A 24639-nucleotide genomic window follows, 5' to 3' on the forward strand; every position below is an offset into this window, starting at 1 on the left:
TAGTTTAAGTATTAGCACTTTATATTTATTTTAAGGCTGTTTATTCATGCAGACTTTTCAAAACTACATTGTCTTTTTGTGTAAAAGAATTTATGGGTATGAATTGGTATTTGATTATATTAGAACTAGAGGCCCGATGCATGAAATTCGTGCAAGGGTAGGCCTTTGCAGCCCTCACTGCGGGGGCCCTCACAGCCTCCCGGCCCCAGCTGCCTTTCGCCCTCCTCCTACCCTCCTGGCACTGACTGCCTCCCACCCTCCCAGCCTTCTGGATAGTCATTCTGCTATTCGGTCGATTTGCATATTATGCTTTTATTATTATACTAGAGGACAAATGCACAAAATTTGTGCTTAGTAGCCCTCCCTTCCCCCAACTGCCGGCATCAACTTTCCTCTGGCACCCAGGACTCAGGCTTCCCTCTGGCCGCCGGCAGGCACCCGGGACCCGGGCTTCTCTCACAGCCCCGGCTTCATCCAGAAGGTCATCTGGAAGGATGTCTGGTCTAATTAACATATTATGCTTTTATTATTATAGATATTAGAATGGCCATTTTGTAAGTTTTAGGGGATGTAATTGCCATATTCTTTCTGGTATTTTGCTCTATGTAGTTTTTATCATTATTTAATGATATTTAAATTTCTCCAAATTGGATGTAATTTAGTAGATGTTTAAACATCTATATTATGTAAGGTACTGTACCACTTACTGATGATTTCTGTGAGGCATAAGACATGGCTCTTGCCTGCTAGTTAGATTCTAATAGGGTAGGGAAGACATTATAATACTGTAATCATAAATCTAGGTGGAATGTGACAAGTGCTAGATTAAAAACACAAAATACTGTGGAAGCACAGCTGCTCATAAGGTTAATTTTAGCTGAACAGACAGGAAACTTTTTATAGGTGTGGCATTTGAACTGGACCCTGAAGAATGATTAGGATTTTGATGGTTGAGGATTTATGAAAATGTTTCTGAAGAGGAAATTGTGATCAGAGCTTTGAGTAAGCAAAGTATATTTTTGAGGGGGAAATGATCTGGTTAGTTATAGTCAAATGGTACATGAAGAAAATGGACAGAATAGGCTTAAATTCCAGATAGTTGGGATAATAATGGCTACATTTTGGAGAGCTTTGGCTAACATGTTGAGAGTTTAAAGCATATATTATAGATATTGGGAAACCATTAGAAATTTTTGAGCACAGGAATCATCAGAGATTTTTGGGATAGTTTTCAATAGAGCAGTTGTTTTAATGTTTTAAGATCATTGACTCTTGAACTTTATGAAAACTGTGGACCTTTCCCCATTAAGATGCACATATGCTGCTACACCCAAAACATTGCATATGGGTCTTCCTCTTTCTTGCATTCTTGGATTGAAGATTCCAAGGATACTTGCAAATTTTTGTCCTGGCATACCTTACTAGAGTGGAGAACTTTTCTCATATTTGCTAGTTTTGGTGTTGGAGCAAGGGTGAAATACCATGATGATGGAGAAAACAGCATAGAACTTGGAAAAGACTACTTGATTTGATAATGAAAATCAAGAAGATAGCATCTGACAAGAATGGTAGTAACTAAGCTGCCTGCCAGTAGGTTTAAGTTGTATACCATGTGGTCTCCCATATTGAGTCTGGAAATTTGAGGATCAAAGGCAATGGTCTAACTTGATTTTCTTTAGGGAAGAGAGGTATGGGGAGCATTTATATGATTTTTGGTGGGTTTGAAAGAATGTGGGGTATATGGAATGCTATTGTGTGTATAGTGTGTGACTATTTGTTGAGCGTTTGGGGCTAACTACTAATTACCATTGGTAACCTTTCTTTCTACTCTCTCCTAAAGTCATATAAGAATTTTAAAATGCTCCCCTCCACATTTCCAAATACCCCCAGAGGTGGATTGTATTGTTCTGGTCAATAGACCTGATTCAGAGAAAGTTCTAAATCCAGAACATTGTGAATAAAATTTTTCCTATTCCATATCACTATGTCAGAGCATATTTATTGGGACTCACTGACGAAGCAAGAGAACCTCATTTAGGTCTAATACATAAGTGGGAATTTCTTTTAAAGGTCTTTAATGAAGCAGAAATTTGATAGCCTCCCTTGTTAATACAGGTTTACTCCACTATCCAAAAGTAGACCATTCCTGTGTAAACTTTTGTAAGCCAAAGTGGCATAAGCCAAAGAAGGAATTAACCATGAATTTATATGAAAACTTTTTGAGGGTTTCCAGTCCCCCCAAAAAACCTACCAAACCATACCAAATACACTTATTTATGTCGAGTTTTAGGATAAGCATGAACCCACTTATGAGCTCTCTTAGGCTTTTCTTGATACCTTAGGACACATCTTGCCTAATGGGTGCACAAATTAAGTCAGTATAAAGCATAGATGCTCACATATACAGTTCTAAACTGTGACCGTCTCATGCTGAGATGCTAAGTGTAGTTCCTGGGGGAGGAGCTTGGCAGGGCTGTTTGGGGTGGAGTGGACACTGCCTCTACAAAGGATCTCTGCAAAGCAAACCCTGGCTGATTCTTTTTTCTTTTTTAATTGTTTTATTGCTTAAAGTATTACAAAGAGTATTACATATGTCTCCCTTTTTTCCCCGCCCTTGACAATCCCCTGGCCTCCCCTACCCCCCAGTGTCTTATGTCCATTGGTTATGCTTATATGCATGCATACAAGTCCTTCGGTTGATCTCTTAACCTCCCTCTCCTGCCCCCCAACCCTCCCCGGCCTTTCCGCTGTAGTTTGACAGTCTGTTCGAGGCAGCTCTGCCTCTGTATCTATTTTTGTTCATAAGTTCATAATGGTCTTTATTACCCATAAATGAGTGAGATCATGTGGTATTTTTCCTTCATTGACTGGCTTATTTCACTTAGCATAATGCTCTCCAGTTCCATCCATGCTGTTGCAAATGGTAAGAGTTCCTTCTTTTTTACAGCAGCATAGTATTCCATTGTGTAGATGTATCACAGTTTTCTAATCCACTCATCTACTGATGGGCACTTAGGCTGTTTCCAGATCTTAGCTATGGTGAATTGTGCTGCTATGAACATGGGGGTGCATATATCCTTTCTCACTGGTGTTTCTGGTTTATAGGGATATATTCCTAGAAGTTGGATCACAGGGTCAAATGGGAGTTCCATTTTTAGTTTTTTGAGGAAACTCCATACTGTCTTCCATAGTGGCTGCACCAGTCTGCATTCCCACCAGCAGTGCACAAGTGTTCCTTTTTCTCCACATCCTCTCCAGCACTTGTTGTTTGTGGATTTGTTGATGATAGCCAGTCTGACAGGTGTGAGATGGTACCTCATTGTTGTTTTGATTTGCATCTCTCGGATGATTAGTGACTTTGAGCATGTTTTCATATGTCTCTTGGCTTTCTGAATGTCCTCTTTTGAAAGGTGTCTATTTAGGCCCTTTGCCCATTTTTTGATTGGATTGTTTATCTTCCTTTTATTAAAGAAAGGAATTCCCTATAAATGTTGGAGATTAAACCCTTATCAGTGATAACATTGGCAAATATGTTCTCCCATGCAGTGGGCTTTCTTGTTGTTTTGTTGATGGTTTCTTTTGCTGTGCAGAAGCTTTTTATTTTGATGTAGTCCCATTTGTTTATTTTCTCTTTAGTTTCCAATGCCCTAGGAGCTGTATCGGTGAAGAAATTGCTTCGGCATATGTCTGAGATTTTGTTACCTTTGGATTCTTCTAGTATTTTTATGGTTTCCCGTTGTACATTTAAGTCCTTTATCCATTTTGAGTTTATTTTTGTGTATGGTGTAAGTTGGTGGTCTAGTTTCATTTTCTTGCATGTATCTGTCCAATTTTCCCAACACCATTTATTGAAGAGACTATCTTGACTCCATTGTATGTTCTGCCTCCTTTGTCAAATACTAATTGAGCATATTGGTTCGGGTCGATTTCTGGGCTCTTTATTCTATTCCATTGATCTATATGTCCTTGTGCCAGTACCAGGCAGTTTTGAGAACAGTGGCTTTGTAATACAGCTTGATATCTGGTATTGAGATCCCACCTACTTTGTTCTTTCTCAGGATCGCTGTAGGTATTCGGGGTCTTTTTTTATTCCAGATGAATTTTTGGAGAGTTCGTTCTAGGTCTGTGAAATATGCCGTTGGTATTTTAATGGGAAGTGCGTTGAATTTATAGATTGCTTTGGGTAATATGGACATTTTAATGATGTTGATTCTACCAATCCAAGAACATGGTATGTTCTTCCATCTTTTTATGTCCCCCTCTATCTCTTTTCATCGTCCTGTAGTTTTCTGAGTAGAGGTCTTTTACCTCTTTAGTTAAGTTATTCCTAGGTAGCTTAATTTTTTTGGTGCAATGGTATGGCTGATTCTTAAAAGCAAAAATTCTCTTTAGATTTATTTCTATTATTGAAAACAGGTATTACTATGTAGTTCTCTCAAAAAAGCAAAGTGGCATATGAAAACTTTTGAAAAGCAAGATACCTGTACTCAGGAAGTCAATTTTCAACTCCTAATGTTGAAATTTAAACCCATTTCCATTCATTCTAACTGCAGTAGTTTTGGAGAGTGGTAACATATTATGCCAGTGTTCCTTAAAATCTGTGTTTTTTTGTTATTCAAAAAACTATCTTTTGCTTTCCCATGACATATGTATGCATTGTTTCTTTTTAGTGCAGGGGAAATATTTTTCCTAAACTTTCCAAGTTATAAGGTATGATATTAACTCTATTGAGTGTGTTTTTGGACTAGATTAAATGTAAGGGTTGTGTTAGTGAGTGCTTAAGTATGTTCCTGGTTTACAGTGTCTATGATGTTGATAACTAATGTGGAAGCTTGTGCTCTTATTCTTTTCACTCTTCAAATAGAAAACAATTACCAGTTATTATATTAGACTAGAGGCCCGGTGCACAAAAATTTGTGTACTGGGGGGGGTGGTCCCTCAGCCCGGCCTGTGCCCTCTCGCAGTCTGGGACCCCTTGGGGGATGTCCACCTGCTGGCTTAGGCCTGCTCCCTGGGGGGATTGGGCCTAAGCTGGCAGTCAGCCATCCCTCTGGCAGCCCGGGAGCCCTCGGGGGATATCCACTTAACAGCAGGGAGCAGGCCTAAGCTGCAGTTGGACAGCCTTAGCCTCTCCCGCCACCACCGCTGTGCTGGCAGTGTCAGTCTGGCTTGTGGCTAAGCCGAGCTCCCCTGTGGGAGCACACTGACCACCAGGGGGCAGCTCCTGCATTGAGCATCTGCCCCCTGGTGGTCAGTGTGTGTCATAGTGACCAGTCATTCCCAGTCTCTCTGCTGTTAGGGTCAATTTGCATATTACACTTTTATTATATAGGATAGAGGCCTGGTGCACGGGTGTGGACCGGCTGGTTTGACCTTAAGGGTGTCCCGGATCAGGGTGGGGGTCCCACTAGGGTGCCTGGCCAGCCTGGGTGAGGGGCTGATGGCCATTTTCAGGCTGGCCATGCCCCCCAGTGACCCAAGTCCCAGCCTCTCCTTTTTTTTTTTCTTCTGGGATTTATTTATCTTCTTTAATTGAAACTTTGTAGCCTTGAGCGGAGCCCAGGTCCTGAGCTGGGAACCCAGGCTCCCAGACCCTCCTTGAGCAGAGGCCACTGCCAGCTGGAAGCAGGTATCTGGGATTTATTTATCTTCTATAATTGAAACTTTGTAACCTTGAGTGGAGTCCAGTGCCGGCCTGCGGCCAGGGTAGGCGGGAAGCTTGGCTTCTTCCATCGCTGTGGGCAACCCAAGCCTCCTGCTCACTCCAGCTCCGTGGTTATCGCCATCTTTGTGATGGAGTGATGGTTAATTTGCATATTACTGTTTTATTAGATAGGATAGGATTCTTTCTCTGCTCAAGATTTAGATCGACCATTGGGAATGGTATGAAAGTTTGGAGAGAGAGCCACCGTGTGTAGGTGATTTTTGCCTCAAAAGGAGCAAATCGTGCTCAGAACTGTGTTAGGCATTTAACACATATATGCTCATTTAGTCTGTGGATTGTCTATTTGTATTACTGTTTTAAAATGAGGAAATAGACTGAAAAAGGTTAAGTAAGTTGCCTAAAGCCACATGAGAGAATTTGGAGTTTTAACCACACTCTCTTTGACTTGAACCTTTGATCTTCACTTTATCTCTGTCTTAAGCTTATTGCAATCACATCCTAACTATCACTGCTTCCTTGTATCCCTCTGGATATAAAACATTTGGTTAAGATGGTAATTTCTTGGATTCTTACCTGCTTGGTGACTTGTCAGCTACTATTATATGAACTTTATAATTTTGTTTGAACTACAGTTATTCACTAACCTTTCCCTAAATAGGACATTTTGAAACTTTATATAATCAAATAAATATATTATGTACTTTGTGTTTTATTTTTGGTATTCATATTTTTATTTAACAAATAGTTTTTGAATGCTTCTCTATGCCAGGCCCTGTGTTGTGCTAGGAGAATTTTTTTCAAACACTGATGCTAGTGAGAGGAAGAACTTCTAAATGGAGGGAGGTGTCTTTTATCTTTTTGCCCTCCTGAATTTCAAATATAAAATTATGCTTGATATTTTGTGTGAAACTGTGAGTCACATTACTAAAAAATGTGAAAGGCACTGCCTCCAGAAGCTACGAATATTTAGAAAATGACACTCCCACTTAAGATGTATCATGACAGGGAAAGGAGTACATGTTACTAGTTGCTTAAAAGTAATATCCTCTGTACATTTTCAACTGATAATTCTGGAGATCTAGGAGACTTCATGTGAAAATTTTCAAACAGCGTTATAGTAGCATATAGTCAGAATTTGTTTCTTTTGCATATCCTTCTGGTAGAGGTAAACTGCATTTTCAACTTTCATTAAAGTTTTTTTTTCCTTAATAATTTTTGCACTAGTAGAAGCCACTAAATGAAATATACATTTTCAATAAGTCAGAATAATATTTTTCTTGTTTTTGCATGAAATTTGCTGTACCTTCATTAATATGTAAAGAACTAGGCCCCACACAAAGGTTAACTAATCCAAATTTTGATTTATATTTCTGGTAGTATGGCAGACTAAATGTGCAAAGAGACCTTTTCTCATGTAAAACACTTAACATGTTGGAAAAAAAATATGAAAACATCTTTTAAAAAGCATACCTGAACTTGACTATAAATGAAGGAAAATAATCAGGCCATAAATGACCAGGGATGGTGATTCTATAGAGATCTATGGAACTGGCATTTTCCCTGAGGATACCTACCTATTTCTAGTCAGCATCTGGCTGCTTACCTGTCATGGGTGTTGGGAACAGGAGACAAATTGCACGTCCTGAGTTGTGTTGGAATCAGATAAAAAATTACCACATTAGGTCATAGATGCCAAACCCACCCAGTTGATGGAGACTTGATTTCTTTGGCTTGGTTCTGCATAGAATTCGAGGTGAAGGGCTTCCACTTGAGAGAATTCCTAGTCAAAAGCTTTTTGTCTTGCAGATTTAAGGATGAAATTCATTATTTATATGACACAAGTAAAGATGTATTTTAGAATTGTCCCAGGTAAGTAGTGCTCCCATAGGTGTAATGGAACCAATTCTGTACCAGAATTCATTTTAAACAGAAGCCTCAATTTTTACAGAAAAAGGTTTAGTGATTATTATTTAACAATAAAAAAATCACTAAACATATTGGGAAACATCTTAAACGTCAGAATCAGACTCTTTAAGACTAGTATTTTGAACTATCACAATGTCAGTATAAAATAACTACATTTAATGTGTTTAAAAAGAGGAATGGTCTCAGATGATCAGATATCAAATAAAGTGTAAAATATAAAAGATTTAAAACTCAGTAGATGAGCTACAAAGGAATAGGTGTAGAGGAAGTAGGAATCAGTAACTACAGTATCTGAGGAAAATATTAGAGGCCAAGAGACTGTAGATAAATGTTTTTATTGATGAGTTTTTTAAGTTTTCTCTGTATTCAAAATACAATTCCTTCATTGAATATGTGGTTTGCAAATAATTTCTCCTACTCTGTAGCTTATGTTTTGATCCTCTTACAATGACTTCTGCAGAGCAAATGGTCCTTAATTTGGTGAAGTCCAATTTATCAGTTTTCTTTTATGGATTGTGTTTTTGGTGTCTAGTCTAAGATTTATTTGCCTAGAGCCCCAGGACCTGAGAATTTTCTCTTGTGTTTTTTTCTAGGAGGCTTATATTTTTACATTTTACATTTAAATTAATGGTGCATTTTGAGTTAATTTTTTTTAGAGATGTGAGACTCCAGTTTTGTTTTGTTTTTTATAGTTAGCATATAATATTTTACTAATTCTAGGTGTGCAGTGTAGTGATTATAAACATTTATGTACTTTACAAAGTGATTATCACAATAAGTCTAGTAACCATCTGTCACTGTACAGTTATTTCCATATCATTGATTATGTTCCCCATGCTGTATATGTGAATATATATTCCCTATATGCATTATATCCCCATGACTTACTTATTTTATAACTGGAATTTTGTGCCTCTTCTCCTTCATCTATCTCCTCACACTTCTCTTTGGCAGCCATCAGTTCTCTGTATCCATGAGACTCTGTTTAGTTTTGTTTTGTCTTCTATATTCCACATATAAGTGAAGTCATACAGTATTTATCTTTCACTGCCTGACTTATTTTACTTAGCTTAATACCCTCTTATGCTAATACCCAGTGGTTCTCAACCTTCCTAATGCTGCAACCCTTTAATACAGTTCCTCATGTTGTGGTGACCCCCAACCATAAAATTGTTTTCGTTGCTACTTCATAACTAATTTTGCTACTGTTATGAATTGTAATGTAAATATCTGATATGCAGTATGTATTTTCATTGTTACAAATTGAGCATAATTAAAGCATAGTGATTAATCACAAAAACAATATGTAATTATATATGTGTTTTCTGATGGTCTTAGGCGATCCTTGTGAAAGGGTTGTTCGACCCCCAAAGGGGTCGCGACCCACAGGTTGAGAACCGGTGTTCTAGGCCCATCCATGTTGTCACAAATAGCAAGATTCCATTTTTTTTTATGACAGGATAATATTCCATTATATATATATACTAGAGGCCCAGTGCATGAAAATTCATACACTGGACGGGGGGTCGTCAGCCTGGCCTGCCCCCTCTCACATTCTGGGAGCCCTCAGGGGCAGGAGGCAACCTGGCCATCAGGGGAAGGCGACACCCCATCACACCTCTGCTGCTGCCACTGCTGGCAGCGCAAGCCTCAGCCAACCCTGCTTACTTGAGTCTCGGGCGGCCCTGGTCAGCCAGCTGCCATCTGAGGCTTGCCTGCACCTCGGGCTTGTCCTGGGCAGCTGGGCAGGCGCCATCCGAGGCTTGCCTGTGCCTCAGGCCAGCCCTGGGCGGCTGGGGGGCTGAGGGGACTGAGAGTCTCCGGAGGCAGGCATCTAGATTGCTTCTATACCTTAGCTATGTAAATAATGCTGCAGTGATCAAAAGATTGCATAAATCTTTTAAACAAATCAGTGTTTTCTTTGGATAAATACCCAGAAGTGGAATTGCTGGGTCCAATGGTAGTTCTGTTTTGAACCGAGGTACGTGCCCTTGACTGATAATTGAACCTGAGAACATTTGTTTCGATCCCCGGCCCTGGTTAGGGCATGTGTGGGAGGCAACCAATTGATGTGTCTCTCTCACTTCCATGTGTTTCTCTCCCCCGGCCCCTTTCTCCCTTCCTTTCACTCTGCCTGAAAATCAATGGAAAAAATATACTTGGATGAGGATTTAAAAACATTTTTTTAAATTAAATTTATTGGAGTGACATCTCTATATATAAAAGGCTAATATGCAAAATGCACCCCGGGAGTTCAATCACGCGCTATAATGTGCGCTGACCACCAGGGGGCGGCACAGAATGAAGAAAGGCCGCAGCCGGCAGCCGGGGGAAGGAAGGCCCTGGCCAGCAGCTGGCACCCAGAAGGAAGGCCCCAGCTGACAGCTGGAAGGCCCCAATCGGCACTGATCGCTGGCTAGGACCCTACCCATGCACGAATTTCGTGCACCAGGCCTCTAGTTGGTTAATAAAATGATATAGGTTTTAAGTGTACAATTCTATAATACATAATCTGTATCTTGAATTGTGTATTTACCACCCAAAGTTAAATCTTTTTCAGTTGCCATATATTTGACCTCCTTTACCCTTTACTACTCCCTCCCCCCCCATTCCCTTTCCCTCTGGTAATTACCATACTGTTGTCTGTCGTGTTCATTTTTTGCTTTCAGACTTATATATCACTTTTTCACTTGGTGTAATATTCTCAAGATCCATCATGTTGTCACAAATGGCAGTAATTTCATCTTTTCTTAATGGCTGAGTAATATTCCAGTTTATATATGTATCATATATTCTGTCTCTCCTCCTCCCTTCCACGCTGTCTAAAAATTAATGGAAAAGTGTCTTTGGGTGAGGATTAACAAAAATAGATATATTGCTAAGACTGATGTTGACTGCCTACATTTTCTTTAGGAGTTTTATGATTTTTCAGGTTTTAGAGTAGAAGGGAGGGGAGAGACAGAGAGAGAGAAACATCGATGTGAGAGAGACATATCTGACCGGAATCAAACCTGGGACCCTTCAGTCTACCGGCCAACCACTGAGCCAAAGCAGCTGTGTTTGTTGTTTGGTTAGTATGTGTGTCTCCAGTTTTCCCAGCATTTATTGAGGAGACTGTCTTTTCCCATTGTATATTCTTGTGCATACTAAATCTTGAAATCACTTATACCAATTCATCTTTTCTTAAAACCATTATAGCTATTCCAGCTCCTTTATATCTACAAAGAAATCTTACCAAGATTTTGATTAAACAGCATATGAATTTGGGGAGAATTGACATCTTTACTATTTGAATCTTCTAATGCATAGAAAATAGATATGGTTCCATTTTTTTAGGTGTTTGATTTCTTTCATCGGTCTTCTGTAGTTTAGAGCAGTGATGGCGAACCTTTTGAGCTCGGCGTGTCAGCATTTTGTAAAACCCCAACTTAACTCTGGTGCCGTGTCACATATAGAAATATTTTGATATTTGCAACCATAGTAAAACAAAGACTTATATTTTTGATATTTATTTTATATATTTAAATGCCATTTAACAAAGAAAAATGAACCAAAAAAATGAGTTCGTGTGTCACCTCTGACACACATGTCATAGGTTCGCCATCACTGGTTTAGAGCATTCAAGTCCTGTACATGTTTTCTTAGAATTGCATCTAAATATTTTATTTGTATTTTGAGCCACTGTAAGTAGTAGTATTTCTTTAATTTCAGCATTTACATGTTTATTACTAACTAGAGGCCTGGTGCACGACATTCGTGCACGGGGGAAAGGGAGAGGTCCCTCATCCCGGCCTGTGCCCTCTCGTGGTCCAGGACCCCTTCGGGTCCTTAGCACTGCCGTGGAAGGGGGAGAGGCTCCTGCTAACGCCACTGTGCTCGCCAGCTGCCAGCTGTGAGCCTGGCTTCTGGCTGAGTGGAGCTCCCCCTGTGGGAATGCCCTGACCACCAGGGGGCAGCTCCTTTGTTGAGTGTCTACCCCCTGGTGGTCAGTGCACATCATAGTGACCGATTTTTCTGCCGTTCAGTTGATTTGCATATTAGGGTTTTATTATATAGGATATATAGAAGTACAATTGATTTTTTTGTATGTTTGTCTTGTATCCTGTGGCCTTGCTGAACTCACTTTTTCTAAGTTTTTTTGTGTATGTGTATTCCCTAGATTTTCTACACAATCATGTCATATGGTTATGTCATAAAATAGGGAAATAGAGAGTTTTATTTATGTATTTATTTTTGACTGTATGTCTTTTCTTCCCTTCCCTTCACATATTAGATGGGCTAGAACTTCTACCACTATGTTGAGTAGTGTGGTGAGAGTGGACATCCTTTCTAGCTCCCCATCTTAGAGGGAAAACATTTAGTGTATCACTATTAAGTGTGTTAGCTACAGGTTGTTTGTAGATGTTCTTTATCAGGTTGAGGGAGTTATCTTCTATTTCTGTTTTTCTTTTGTAATTAGAATGGATGTTAGATATCTTAAATGCTTTTTTGCATTAATCAAATGTAGTTTTTCTTTTTTATCTTGTTAATATGTGGTTACATTGATTTTTGAATATTGAATCAACCTTGCATACCTGGAATAAATGCCACTTTTTCATGGTGTATAATTATTTTTATATAGCTAAATTATAGTTGCTGACATTTTGTTAAGGATTCATAGGAGATAACGGTCTGTAATGTTCTTTTTCTTTATTTTTCCTACTTATTTACTTATTTAGATATAATTGACATGTATCAGTTTCAGTATACACCATAGAGATTCAATATTTGTATATATTGCAAGAGTAGAGGCCCGGTGGGGTCCCTCAACCTGGCCTGCACTCTCTTCCAGCACAATCCCTGCAGGCCAGGCTGAGGGACCCCAATGTTGCACAAATCCATGCACCGTGCCTCTAGTATTCATATAAGATCTTTGGTTAACCTCTTCCTGCCCTCCTCCTTCCTTCCCTCTGAGATTGATCAGTCTGTTCCATGTTTCCATGCCTGTGCATTGAGTGTCTGCTCCCTGGTGGTCAGTGCACGTCATAGCTACCTGTCAAATGGTCACTTAGGCTTTAACATATATATAGATGATCACCACTATAAGTCTAGTTTACATCCATCATGCTATATAATAAAAGCCTAACATGCTAAGTGTCCAGTCGACCGTTCAACCAAAGTGTAATATGCTAATGATATGCAAAGGCTGCTCAACTGCTTGCTCTGATGTGCACTGACCACCAGGGGCAGATGCTCTGACCGGTAGGTTAGCTTGCTGCTGGGGTCAGGCTGATCGGGACTGAGCGAGATGAGCCAGAGAAGCCCTGGAGCCCTCCCACAAAACCTCCCCAGCTGGCCAACCTCCCGCTTCTCTTCCCAGCCCCAATTGTGCACCAGTGGGGTCCCTCAGCCTGGCCTGCTCTCGCAATACGGGACCCCTTGGGGGTTGTCAGACAGCCGGTTTTGGCCTGATCCTGCAGGCCAGGCTGAGGGACCCCACTGGTGCACGAATTTGTGCACCGGGCCTCTAATCATACATAATTACATAGTTTTTTTTCTAGTGATAATTTCTCTTTCTTTAATATTGTCTTTGTCTGGTTTTGATGTCAAGGTAATACTGGCTTTATTGGCTCAGTAGTTACAGCATTGACCCATGGACCAAAGAGTCTCAGGTTTGATTTCAGTCAAGAGCAGCATGCACCTCGGTTGCAGGCTCTTATCTGTTCCCTGGCCCCAGCTGGGGAGGGTGTGAGAGGCAATCAGTTGATGTCTCTCTCTCACATTGATTTCTTTTTTAGAAGTTTTTAAAAATTTGAATTAAATTTCTTTATTAATTATAGTGCTACTCAAATTATTTACTTCATATTGTGTATGTTGTGATAGTTTTGTTTATTAAGGAATTGCTCCATTTCATCTATGTCATCAAATGTATATTCTTTTTATATCTGCAAGTCTATAATGATACTCTTTGTTTCATTCATGTTGCTAATTTTTATCTTCTCTTTTTTTCTTTGTCATTCTTGCTAGATAATATTAATCTTTTCCAAAAAACTCAATTCTTTGTTTCATTGATTTTTCTCTCTTATTTTTCTGTTTCAATTTTATCAAGTTCTGCTCTTAATTATTTACTTTCTTCTGCTTGCTTTAGGTTTATTTTGCTCTTCTTTTAGGTTCTAAAGTTGGTAGCTATTTATTAATTGAGGCTTTTTCTCTTTTCTAATGTTTGTATTTAGTACTATAAATATTCCCCTTGGCACTACTTTGTGTCTCACAAAATTTGGTGTGTCGTGTTTTTGCTTTCATTCACTTTAACATATTTTTTGGTTTTCATTGAGACATGCTCTCATCTGTGGATTATTTGGAACTTTGCTGTTTATTTTCTAAGTGTTTAGAGGTTTTGTTCTATCTTTGTTATTTCTACTTTAATTTCATTTTGGTGAGAGAATATATTCTGTATGATTCAATTCTTTCCTATCTGTTTATGTTTGCTTTATGTCTCAGGATATGATCTATCTTGGCTTATGTTCTGGGACACTTGGAAAAAATATGTATTTTGTTGTCATTGAGTGAAGTGTTCTATTATTGTCAATTAGGTCCTGTTGGTTGATAGTGTTGCTGAATTCTTCTTTATGTTTGCTGATGTTCTGTCAGTTGCTGAGATAGGGGTATTGAAATCTCTAGCTATAATTATGGGTTTGTTTATTTCTCCTTTCAATTCTAAAAGTTCAAGTTTCATATATTTTGCAACTCTTGTTTGGTGCATACACATTTAAGATTGTTATGTCTTGGCAGATTAACCCTTTTTATTTATCTTTTAAAAATTTTTAATTGATTTTTTTGGTGAGAGAAATATTTGAGAGAGAAATATCGATGGGCCTCCTCCTGCATGGGCCCTGACCAGAATCGAACCCACTACTTCTTGAGTGTACTGGACAACACTCCATCAGCTGAGTCACATTGGCCAGGACTTAACCTTTTTTAAATCATTATGTAATGTTCCACTTTGTTCTGATAATTTGTTGTTCTGAACTCTGCATTAGCTGGTATTAATATAATCACTCCTCCTTTCTTTTGATTGTTTTCACAATGTCATTTTCTATTTTTTTTAATCCTCACCTGAGGATATTTCTTCCCATTGATCTTTAGAGAGAGAGAGTGGAAAGGGGGAAGGAGGGGCGGGGAGAGAGAAACATTAATGTGAGAGAGAGAAATTGACTGCCTCCCTCATGGGCTTCAACCGGGGTGGGGATCAAACCTGCAACCGAGGTATGTGCCCTTGACTGGGAATAGAACCCGTGACCCTTTGGTCTGAGGGGCCAATGCTCTCTAACCATTGAGAAAAACCAGCCAGAGCTCATTTTCCATTCTTTCACTTTCAGTCTGCCTATGTTGTTATATTTGAAGTCAGTTTCTTTTTTCTAGATAGCATATAGTTGGGTCTTTGTGTGTGTGTGTTTTTAATGCACTCTGTCCATCTCTGTCTTCTAATTTTAATATTTAGGCTACTTACATTTAATGTAAAGGACTTAAGTCTGTCCTGTATTTTACAATTTAAAAATTACCATTTGCTTTTTTACATAATTTTTTTTTCAGACTTTATATTTCTTTGCTGAGGCTTTCTATTTTCAGTTGTCTTATTGTGTTCATAATTGATTATTGAAGCATTTTTATTTTATTTTTTTTATTGAAACCTGGAAATTTTGACTATTATACTCATGAAACTCTGGATTTTATTTAAACTCTCTGTTTTAGCTAGCTTCCTTTAACACACTTCGGCAGAAGTGGGGACCACTGCCTCATTACTTCCAGGTGCAGATAGAAATTGAAGTTCCTTATTCTTCCTCCATTGACATCTGAGGAGGGAGGTCCTCATTAGTGTTAGCAGGCGTGAGAGTTCCAGGTCACCAACTAGGCCTTCACTGATACCTTCTTGTACCCCACCAAGTCCCTGGTAACACTACTAGGGCGGTGACCTTGTTCCTGCCGTGATGGTGAAAGGGCAGAGGAGGATTGGCTGCTCCTTATTACCTGGCAGGAGTAGAAGTCCATGTTCCCCATGTGGTTTCCATTGGCACTGCTGGAGTTGAGAGGACAGCATCCTTATATACTGGTGAGAGTGGACCATTCAGTCTTTGCTGGCATTGGTGGGGCTTGAGCCACTCTTTTCTGTGATGTTTGACTGAAAAAGAATGTGTTGGTTTTGGGGTTTTTTTCTCCCTAAAACTTTTCTGCCTTGCTAGGCTCCTTTTTGTTTGGCTAGAGGGAAAGCTGGTGTATGTGTTTTTCGTTTGTTTTATTTGTTGTTTTTTGTCTGCCCATTGGCATTTTTGGTTTGCTGACTCTATTTCCAAGTCTGGGATACATGAGACAGAAAGGGAACTCACTATTGTCATGTTCCTCAAAAATCTTCTTATGCTTGTTTTATATATAATTGTTACTTTTGGTTAAATTTGTAGGATAGATAGGGAAAAGTACATTTCACCTTGCTGGAAGCCGAAGTTTTTTCCTTTATCTATTCTTTTTAAAAGCAAAACTTTATGCTTCCCTTTCCCCTCTCCTCCCAACCCCTCAATCCCACTCTAGTTGGTTCTTCTTTTCTCAGTCCCCTTTTAGGACCAAACTCTTTGAAAGCATTTGTCTATACTTACTTTCTCCAGTTCTTCTCTTATTCTCTCTTAAACCTATTCTAATAAGACTTTTATATCACTCTTCTGAAATCACGCAGCAAGGTGTCATTTACAAATGAATAATCAAAGCAATGATACTTACCAAAACTGTAGCTGAGGCTAAATTTATACTTAGAGGGAAATTTATAGCCTTAAGAGAGAAAAAGCCTGAAACCAAATGAGCTCATTTCTAATTTAAGAATTTAGAAAAAGAACTCAAAGAAAGAGGCAAAAAGGGATGAGAAGATGTCCAGACATTAGTAAAATAAAAAGCAACGCTAAAATTGAGAGAATTAAGAAATTCTTGAAAGATGGTCTGGAAAATCAAAGAGAAGGCAAATTATATTATAATATATATTATAAATTTTTGTAAATAAGTTTAATTGACATATTAAATAAAATTGTACGAAATAAACAAGTTATCAGAAATATAAATAAGTCGCCAAAAGTGATTGAAAAAGAAATAGAAAATCTGAATGGTCCTATAACCAATTAAAGATGCCGATTTACTGGTTAAAAGTCCTTTCTTCAGTGAAAATGCCCAGGTTGTTTTTCACCTGAGTTTGAACAAATGCTCTTTCCAGTGTGTTCAGTAAACTTTTTCAGAAAACAAAATAAAGGGTAGTAATACTCATTTTCTTTTCTGAGGCTTAAGTTGTAAGCTTGTTATCAGAACTAGCAAGAAGAATGTGATAAAATGAAATTTATAAGCTAGCTTCACTTAGGAACATAGAAAAAAAATTAGCAATGTATTAACTGGTAATACGACCAACTTTGGCTTATTCTAGGAATGCAAGATTTAAGTAACATACAAATTTATTTAAAATATATATACCTTAACAGAATTATAAGTTACCATATCACATTATTGATTTACTATAGTGAAAGTCTCAGTTAAATCTCAGAATTCTAGGTATCTATCCTATATGATGAGTACTAAAATTTCAGTTTTGAATGGGTCACAATAGATAGCACAACTAATTTGATTGAAGGGAGTCAGGTCTCTCAGATATGGCAAAATGTGAGTGGGGTTTTGATGAATAATATTTAGTGAAGATGTTGGAACAATATTTCAAGTATAGGGAAATAATGTGTACTGAAGCATAGTTGTGGCATTTGGGAATGATAAGTGAAATATATCTAGAGCACAGTAAAGATACTGGGACCTGCCGGGAGATATAACAGGAAATTTGGGCCAATTGTGAAAGGCTTTGTCTCCTTGCTTCTTGCTAAATAGTGGGATATATCAACCCAGCAAAAATCAAAAAATTTATTTAGCTTCTTATATTTAATGTCTTATCTTTAGAAATGACATATATAACTTTTTGCATTCTTTTGCATAAGTATGTGCTGCATTTGAAAGCAGGTGCTGCCACTGATATTCCTCAATTTTTTGTTGACTAAAAATTTAGGAATCTGAATTTATGACTGAACCACTAACATAATGTATTAATTTTAATTTTCTCAGTGTAATATCTTCAACTTTTGAAACCACTCATGGCTAATCTCTCACCAAGTTGGTGCCTAAGAACTTTCCACTGAAATATGTGACAGAGGCCTGATTAATTTCATTTGTTCTGGCATTTGCTAACATTATGTGGTAAAAGCACATTTTAATACATCTCTTTTTAAGAGACAATTATAATTTTATTAAGATTTTTTTATTGAGTTTGTTGTTTTTCTTTTTTTAAAGAAATGTCATTTGAATTGAACTGTTATTGGTTTCCGCGTGTGTGTGTGTGTGTGTGTGTGTGTGTGAGTGTTTTTTATTGCATTGGTAGATACAAGGCAACAGGGTTGTTTATTTGTTATAGTAAATTTTGAATCAGAATTGTAAACCTAATAACTTCATATTCTATTGCTCTTACTTTTTTTCTTAATGCATCCTTTTAGACCAATGGTTCTCAACCTTTCTAAAGCCGAGATCCTTTAATACAGTTCCTCATGTTGTGGTGACCCCCCAATTTCATTGTTAAAAATTGAACATAATTAAAGCATAGTGATTAATCACAAAAACAATATGTAATTATATATGGTCCTAGGCGACCCCTGTGAAAGGGTCGTTCGACCCCCAACGGGGTCGCGACCCACAGGTTGAGAACCGCTGTTTTAGGCCTTCTAAAGGTGCTTTTTATTAACTTTTCTTTATTACATAATCTGTTTAATTTTTTTAAATTTAAGGTGTGACTGCACAGAAAAATTACAGAACAAATTTGACTTTTTGCGCTCACAGTTGAACGATATTTCTTCGTTTAAGAATATCTACAGATATGCCTTTGATTTTGCAAGGGTAAGTGGAATATCCATGTTTTGTGATTTTAATATTTTTTCGATCTTGACGCCACACTTAGGAAAAAATTTTTGACTTATATATTTTAGGATAAAGATCAGAGAAGCCTTGACATTGATACTGCTAAATCTATGTTAGCTCTTCTGCTTGGGAGGACATGGCCACTGTTTTCAGTATTTTACCAGTACCTGGAGGTATGTATGTTTTTTTATTTTTAAAATATTATTTTAAAATTTAATCTGATTGAAAACATACCTTTAATTGAGGAAAAGCAAATAGATTTTTAATATTATACCTTTAAAAATATTTGCTTTAGTAGAAAATTTGTTAAAATGTTTACATACCTACTTTCATTTTTAGACCCAAGTTCATGTTAAATAATATATTCTGTACATATTTATTTTACTCCTGCCCTCCATTAAAAAATAAACCTTCAAGAAATAATTTTAGCGCAGTCTTCAGACAAAATAGTTTCTTGGGCTTTTGGCAGGAGAAAATTGATATTAGTGTATAAATCTCAAGCTTCTAAATCAGGTTTCTTTCTGTTACACAGGGTCTTAGGCTGAAATCCACATAAGAACCAAGTATAGTAATACAACTTTTCACTTGGACTCAATTTAAAAAGTTCAAATAAAGCTTTTAATATTTGATGTCCATAAATATGAGAGTGGCTATAATGGTGTACTGAAATGTACTGATTACTGAAAACATATGCTGAATTTATGAAGAAAGTATTCTTTTAGAAGGTTTATCATAGCACCTACTATAGGCAGTGGTTTTAAGAAGATACTATTCTTTTTTTTTCATTGCTTTTTTTTTTTGCTTTTCTGTTTTTGTGCCTTTTCAATTTCAGTTTTTTTGATATGGTTCTCACTATTCCTTGAATTACAGATCCTTCTGCTTTTGCTTTGAAAATAATTTCTCAAAAAGCTAATTGTTTATCCTAGCAAGTTCCCCAAAGTAGTTTTGTTTAAAGCTTGTGTTAAACAATGGTATGAAAAGGCCTTATGTGAATCGGTTTTGTACACACTTAAATATTTAAGCTTAATAAAGTTGATGTTTTTGATGGGTATTATCAATCTTCCTCCTGTCAGTAGTTTTGACAAAAATAAAAATAACTGAATATAAAAATACTCACCCCTAAAGGGAACTGAAAGAACTAAATATTTTCAAACACTTGTTATCCAGCAGAGGGTGCTTCCCATACTATCTTTTTAAATCTTTTTATTTATTGTTTTTTGTTGTTGTTTGTTTGTTTGTTTTTAATTTGAGAGAAAAGGAGAGAAACATTGATCCATTGCCTCCTGAACACACTCTGACCAGGGATGGAACCTACAACCCAGGCATGACTGGGAATCAAACCCACCACCTTTTGGTATATGGGATGATGCTCCAATCAACTGAGCCACACCAGCGAGGGCTCTTTTAAAATCTTTATAATACCATTTTGAATTATATTTTATCCCCATTAACAAATGAGGAGATGGCTTCTATGGATACATAACTTCCTAAGGTCACTTATAAGTGGCAGAAGTGAGATTTGAACCCATGCCTATGGTCTTTCCAATGCCGCCAAAGAAGCCAACTTCAGAATGTGGCCAAATAATAAATCTCATGCAAAGAAATGAGTTACTGGGAAAAGTCACACAAGGGAACTTACTGGTTGCAGAGAATGTTGTATATCTTGATCTCATTTGTGGTTACACAAGTATATGCATAGATAAAAAATAGTACCTTGATGTGCTTGTATTCTTGAAAAATGAAAGAAAAATAAGGAAAAAATAAGTTGGTGCTCTTTTTTTTTTTTTTTTTTTTTTTGGTAAATCCTCACCCAAGGATATTTTTTCCATTGATTTTTATAGAGAGTGGGAGGGAGGGAGGGAAGAATGAAGGGAAGGAGAGAAAGAAAAGAAAACATCGAAGTGAGAGGGACACATTGATTGGCTACCTCCTGCATATGCCTGACCGGGGCCAGGGATCAAACCTGCAACCCAGGTATGTGCCCTTGACTGGAAATCAAACCTGTAACTCTGTGATGCTCAGGCCGATGCTCTAACCATCGAGCAACATAGGCCAGGGCCCTGAGGATTTAAAAACACAATTTAAAAAACAATAAATGTTTAGAAAAACCAAATTATAAAATATAACTAGATTTATTGAAGTCAAGCCCTAATAAATAATGCATGTTCTATAATCCAAATATTTATATCATTTTCTTCAGCAATCAAAGTATCGTGTTATGAATAAAGATCAGTGGTACAATGTATTAGAATTCAGCAGAACAGTCCATGCTGATCTTAGTAACTATGATGAAGATGGTGCTTGTAAGTATAATGTTTTCCTGTGAAAATAAAATTTTTAAACTACTAAATGAGAATACGCATTTGTGTAGCATTACCATAAACGATTTTAACTTTGTAGCAGTAATTTTTAGTATTTAACCATGTGGGAGGAGGCAGGTGTAGAAGGTAGGGAGAGAGCTTAGATTGAGCAGTATTACAAAATCTATGCTGATAAATGAAATATTTTTACTTTCTCAGTAACAGCATTATAAAGCTTAATTTAAATTACAATTTTTGTATCTAGAAGCTAAAATTCTTCATTTCTGCCTTTTCTGGCATTTTTCTATGGAAGAAAAGTACAGTGATTTAAAAAACTAGGGAAGAAAAACCATCAGCTATAATAGAAAAACCTTATGATACTTACTTGAAAGCTTTTTCTAAAATCTGACAAAACTTTCATAGGAATTAGTAGCTAGAGCCAAGTAGTGGCTCATGTTGGACTTGCTTTCCAGTTTTCTTGCTATGCCAACAACTAGGGTGCTTTTCAGTTGCCATTTATGATTGTGTTTGTTTGCTATTTATCTTACAGTCTTTCAAAAGCATGAGAAAAATAGAGACTACCATAGGGTTGTGCATTTTCAGAAAAATAGGGCAATCATGTTTCTTCATGGCAGTGTTTTCCTGCATTTAATAAAGCAAACCCTGAGCTTGTTTACTTTGCCTCCCTGACTGGCTTTTATAGGTAAATGAGTTTGAACCCCCTGTATTATAAAAATGTCTTTTTAGAATAGTTCTTAGATCGGGTATTTATTAGGCACTTACTTTGTATGCAGATTTTTACTAGGTCCTGATACTGGAACCATATAAATCTGTATTATGGCTACCCCTTCAACAAGCTTATATACTTATTGGTGAGGTAGCATAGAAATACTACATTTAACACTTTTCAGATTTTTAAATAATTTAATGGCAAATTCTATGGGCAGTTGGAAAAAGGGCGAGGTTAACATTGATTTAGTTATTGTAGAGTTTGTGAAACACAATCCTTGAGAAGGAAGTGCTACAGATACCAATTGTGAAAAAAGTCCCTTTTATGTAAAAAGAGAAAAAGCTAAGGCAGCACTAAGTAGAAGAGGGCAGTTGGAAACAAAACACTTGAAAAAGGGAAGGATCAGTTCCTTGTTATCACAGAGCTTGTGGGGAGTTTGTTTTATAGTTAGAGAGAAGAGTTCACTGAATTCTAACAGAAAATGTTCCTTTATTTCTAGGGCCTGTTCTTCTTGATGAATTTGTTGAGTGGCAAAAAGTCCGTCAAATATCATAGCAAGAACTATTGTGAAGAAAATGCAAACCTTTTGATTCCTACGTGCATACAAGCTAATGAGCTGAGGAAAAAAAATCCAAGGGTGCATTTTTATTCATATGAAAGACTTCTCATAGTATTTTTTTTCTTTTCTTTTTCTTTTTTTAAAGGAAGTTTTCTTGTTATATGTGATGGGCCTTGTGCCACACCTCTTCTAAGACTGAATATTGGAGTTTTTGTTTTGAGTTATGTTGATAACATTTATTTCAGAACAATAAAGATTCAGATTTGTGATAAAGGCCTTAAAATGAAGATGTCCCTTGAGTGTCAGAGTGGTATTTATTTTTGTAAATTTTAATTCTTGAAATTTAGAGGTTCTATTCACCATGAATTTGTGGAATTATAAAGATTTTAAATAACCTTAATATTTGGCAATGTAATCTGATGGTATGGCATAATGTATTCATCTCTGCACAATTAAGAAGAATATTTCTTGGCCTTGACTTCTGGGATAATGATTTTCTGATGCAGCTAATACGTTTTTGGATATTGGAAGTGCTCCAACTTTCAGCTCTGGTTTTCTGTGAAAGCTGCCATGGTCCTATGCACATACTTTATCTGAAAAGTTTGGAATTGGAAAGATGATGTCCAGTTACTTTGTTTTCCAACCATTAGCTAGTATTGTCAATAAGCATATCAGCATTGCCTGTCTATTCTTAATGTGAATTTTAAGTTTTCTGTATTCTGTCAGTTTAAAAGTACCATTTATATTTGAAAGAGCAAGGCTCATATATTAATGATCTCAGAATCAGACAAATGAGATAGCCTATGAGAGAATTAAGATGAATATTTAAGTCTTATCATTATTGTTGCTATTAATGGCATATGTATGATCTCTTTAACTGTCATTTTGTGTTATTGGGAGTTGTATTGAGGGCCCTTTCTGTTTCTCTTTAAGAGAACCGTAGTTCTGATGTTGTAGATTTAATGAAGATATATATAGGAAAAGAAGATAACAGAATAAGGAATTATGAGAGAGCATAATTGTACACAACTCAAGGATGCCATTTACATTAGTACAGTCACAGTATTGCTAATAATCAGTTTTCTGACTTTTGGCAATGAAGTATCTTGACAAAAGGACAGTCTTTTCTAATTCACATAAAAGGCATTGTTTTGTACTAGTAGCAGAACAGAGGTACATTCCATTTCAAACCATCCAATAGCTCAGTGATATGAAAATTGTTCACATTCACAGTTCAGTCACAATTTCAATAACATTTCTAGTTTCTTTGTATGAGTGGAGAAAGTAAACAGTATTTTTTCATAAGGCCATTTCTATTGGGATTTAAGCTGAAGGTTTATTTTTGGTGGTGAATTTATTTAATGAGTGATTTTTAGTATTGATTACTTAAGGGAAAATAATAGCATTTTAAAGGTTTTTATGGTTGGTTTGTGTTTTTGTTAATAAGCTGGGAGAAACTGCTGTTTTACTTCTTAATGAAATTACTTAGTCAAACACTGATGTAATAGTGGGGGAAAAAACACATTGATTTTTTAAAAAATTTTTTTTTTAGAGAGAGAGAGAAAGGGAAAGAGAAAGTGAAACACTGATGTGAGAGTGAAACATCAATCAGCTGCCTCCTGCACACCCCCTACCCAGGATTGAGGCTGCAACTTGGGCATGTGCCCTGGCCGGGAATCAAACTGGCAACCTTTTTGTACATGGGATGTACCATGTACCAAATCGACTGAGCCACACCGGCAGGGCTGGAAAACAACTTTTTAAGTATTAGAATCACGCACTAGAACTGAACATACCAACAGTATTATGATTTAACATCAGGGTTATTATAAGTAAATAATTTAGATTGTTGGACATTTGAGTCTTTATAATTTGACTCTTATCTCCAAGGCACAATTGCTGAACTTGAAGGATATTGCCCATTTTTGCTGAGTTCCAAAATATATAATTTAAGTGAAATCATACCAGTTGTCATTTTTTTTTAAATGTATTTTATTGATATTTTTGAGAGGAAGGGAGAGGGATAGAGAGTTAGAAACATCGATGAGAGAGAAACATCGATCAGCTGCCTCCTGCACACTCCCTACTGGGGATGTGCCCGCAACCCAGGTACATGCCCTTGACTAGAATCAAACCTGCGACCCTTTAGTCCGTAGGCCGATGCTTTATCCACTGAGCCAAACCCGTCAGGGCTCCAGTTGTCATTTTATAGCCCGAACTAATGGTAATGTCTTTGTCATCTTCACTCTTTGAGTAAAGAAACACTTAAAAGTTATAGATGACATTTAAAAAAATGCAGATATATGAAACTGTTTACTTTGCTGACTTACCCAAAGGTACCTTCAATACTTTTTGAATCTGAAAACTAAAATGAAACTTGGTTCCCTTAAGTCAAGAGCCCAATCCTACCCAGGCCATGCCTGCTTTACTCTCTGCTCCTTCTAGTTCTCTTACCTCCTTAGAGTCCTAACGTTCACTTACTTTGGAGGCAAATATACTCTGC

General features: G+C 37.1%; 1 protein-coding gene across 8 annotated transcripts in view; it reads left to right on the top strand.

The window, feature by feature from the left end:
• Positions 1-22427, top strand: part of DCUN1D5 (defective in cullin neddylation 1 domain containing 5) — a 77188-nt gene extending 54761 nt beyond the window's left edge. For 7 of the 8 annotated variants that reach the window (XM_036324565.1, XM_036324564.1, XM_036324567.1 and 4 more), the window contains 4 exons: positions 18418-18526; positions 18616-18720; positions 20748-20850; positions 22077-22427. In XM_036324565.1, the coding sequence (XP_036180458.1) occupies positions 18418-18526; positions 18616-18720; positions 20748-20850; positions 22077-22132 (373 nt within the window). In that variant the 3' untranslated portion in view covers positions 22133-22427. Of the gene's footprint in view, positions 1-17713; positions 17837-18417; positions 18527-18615; positions 18721-20747; positions 20851-22076 lie in introns of those variants that run through there. The other variant, XM_036324568.1, reaches the window with a different exon arrangement.
• The last annotated feature ends 2212 nt before the right edge of the window (positions 22428-24639 follow it).

Source organism: Myotis myotis, unplaced genomic scaffold (assembly GCF_014108235.1).
Source record: "Myotis myotis isolate mMyoMyo1 unplaced genomic scaffold, mMyoMyo1.p scaffold_m19_p_10, whole genome shotgun sequence".
NCBI lineage: Eukaryota > Metazoa > Chordata > Mammalia > Chiroptera > Vespertilionidae > Myotis > Myotis myotis.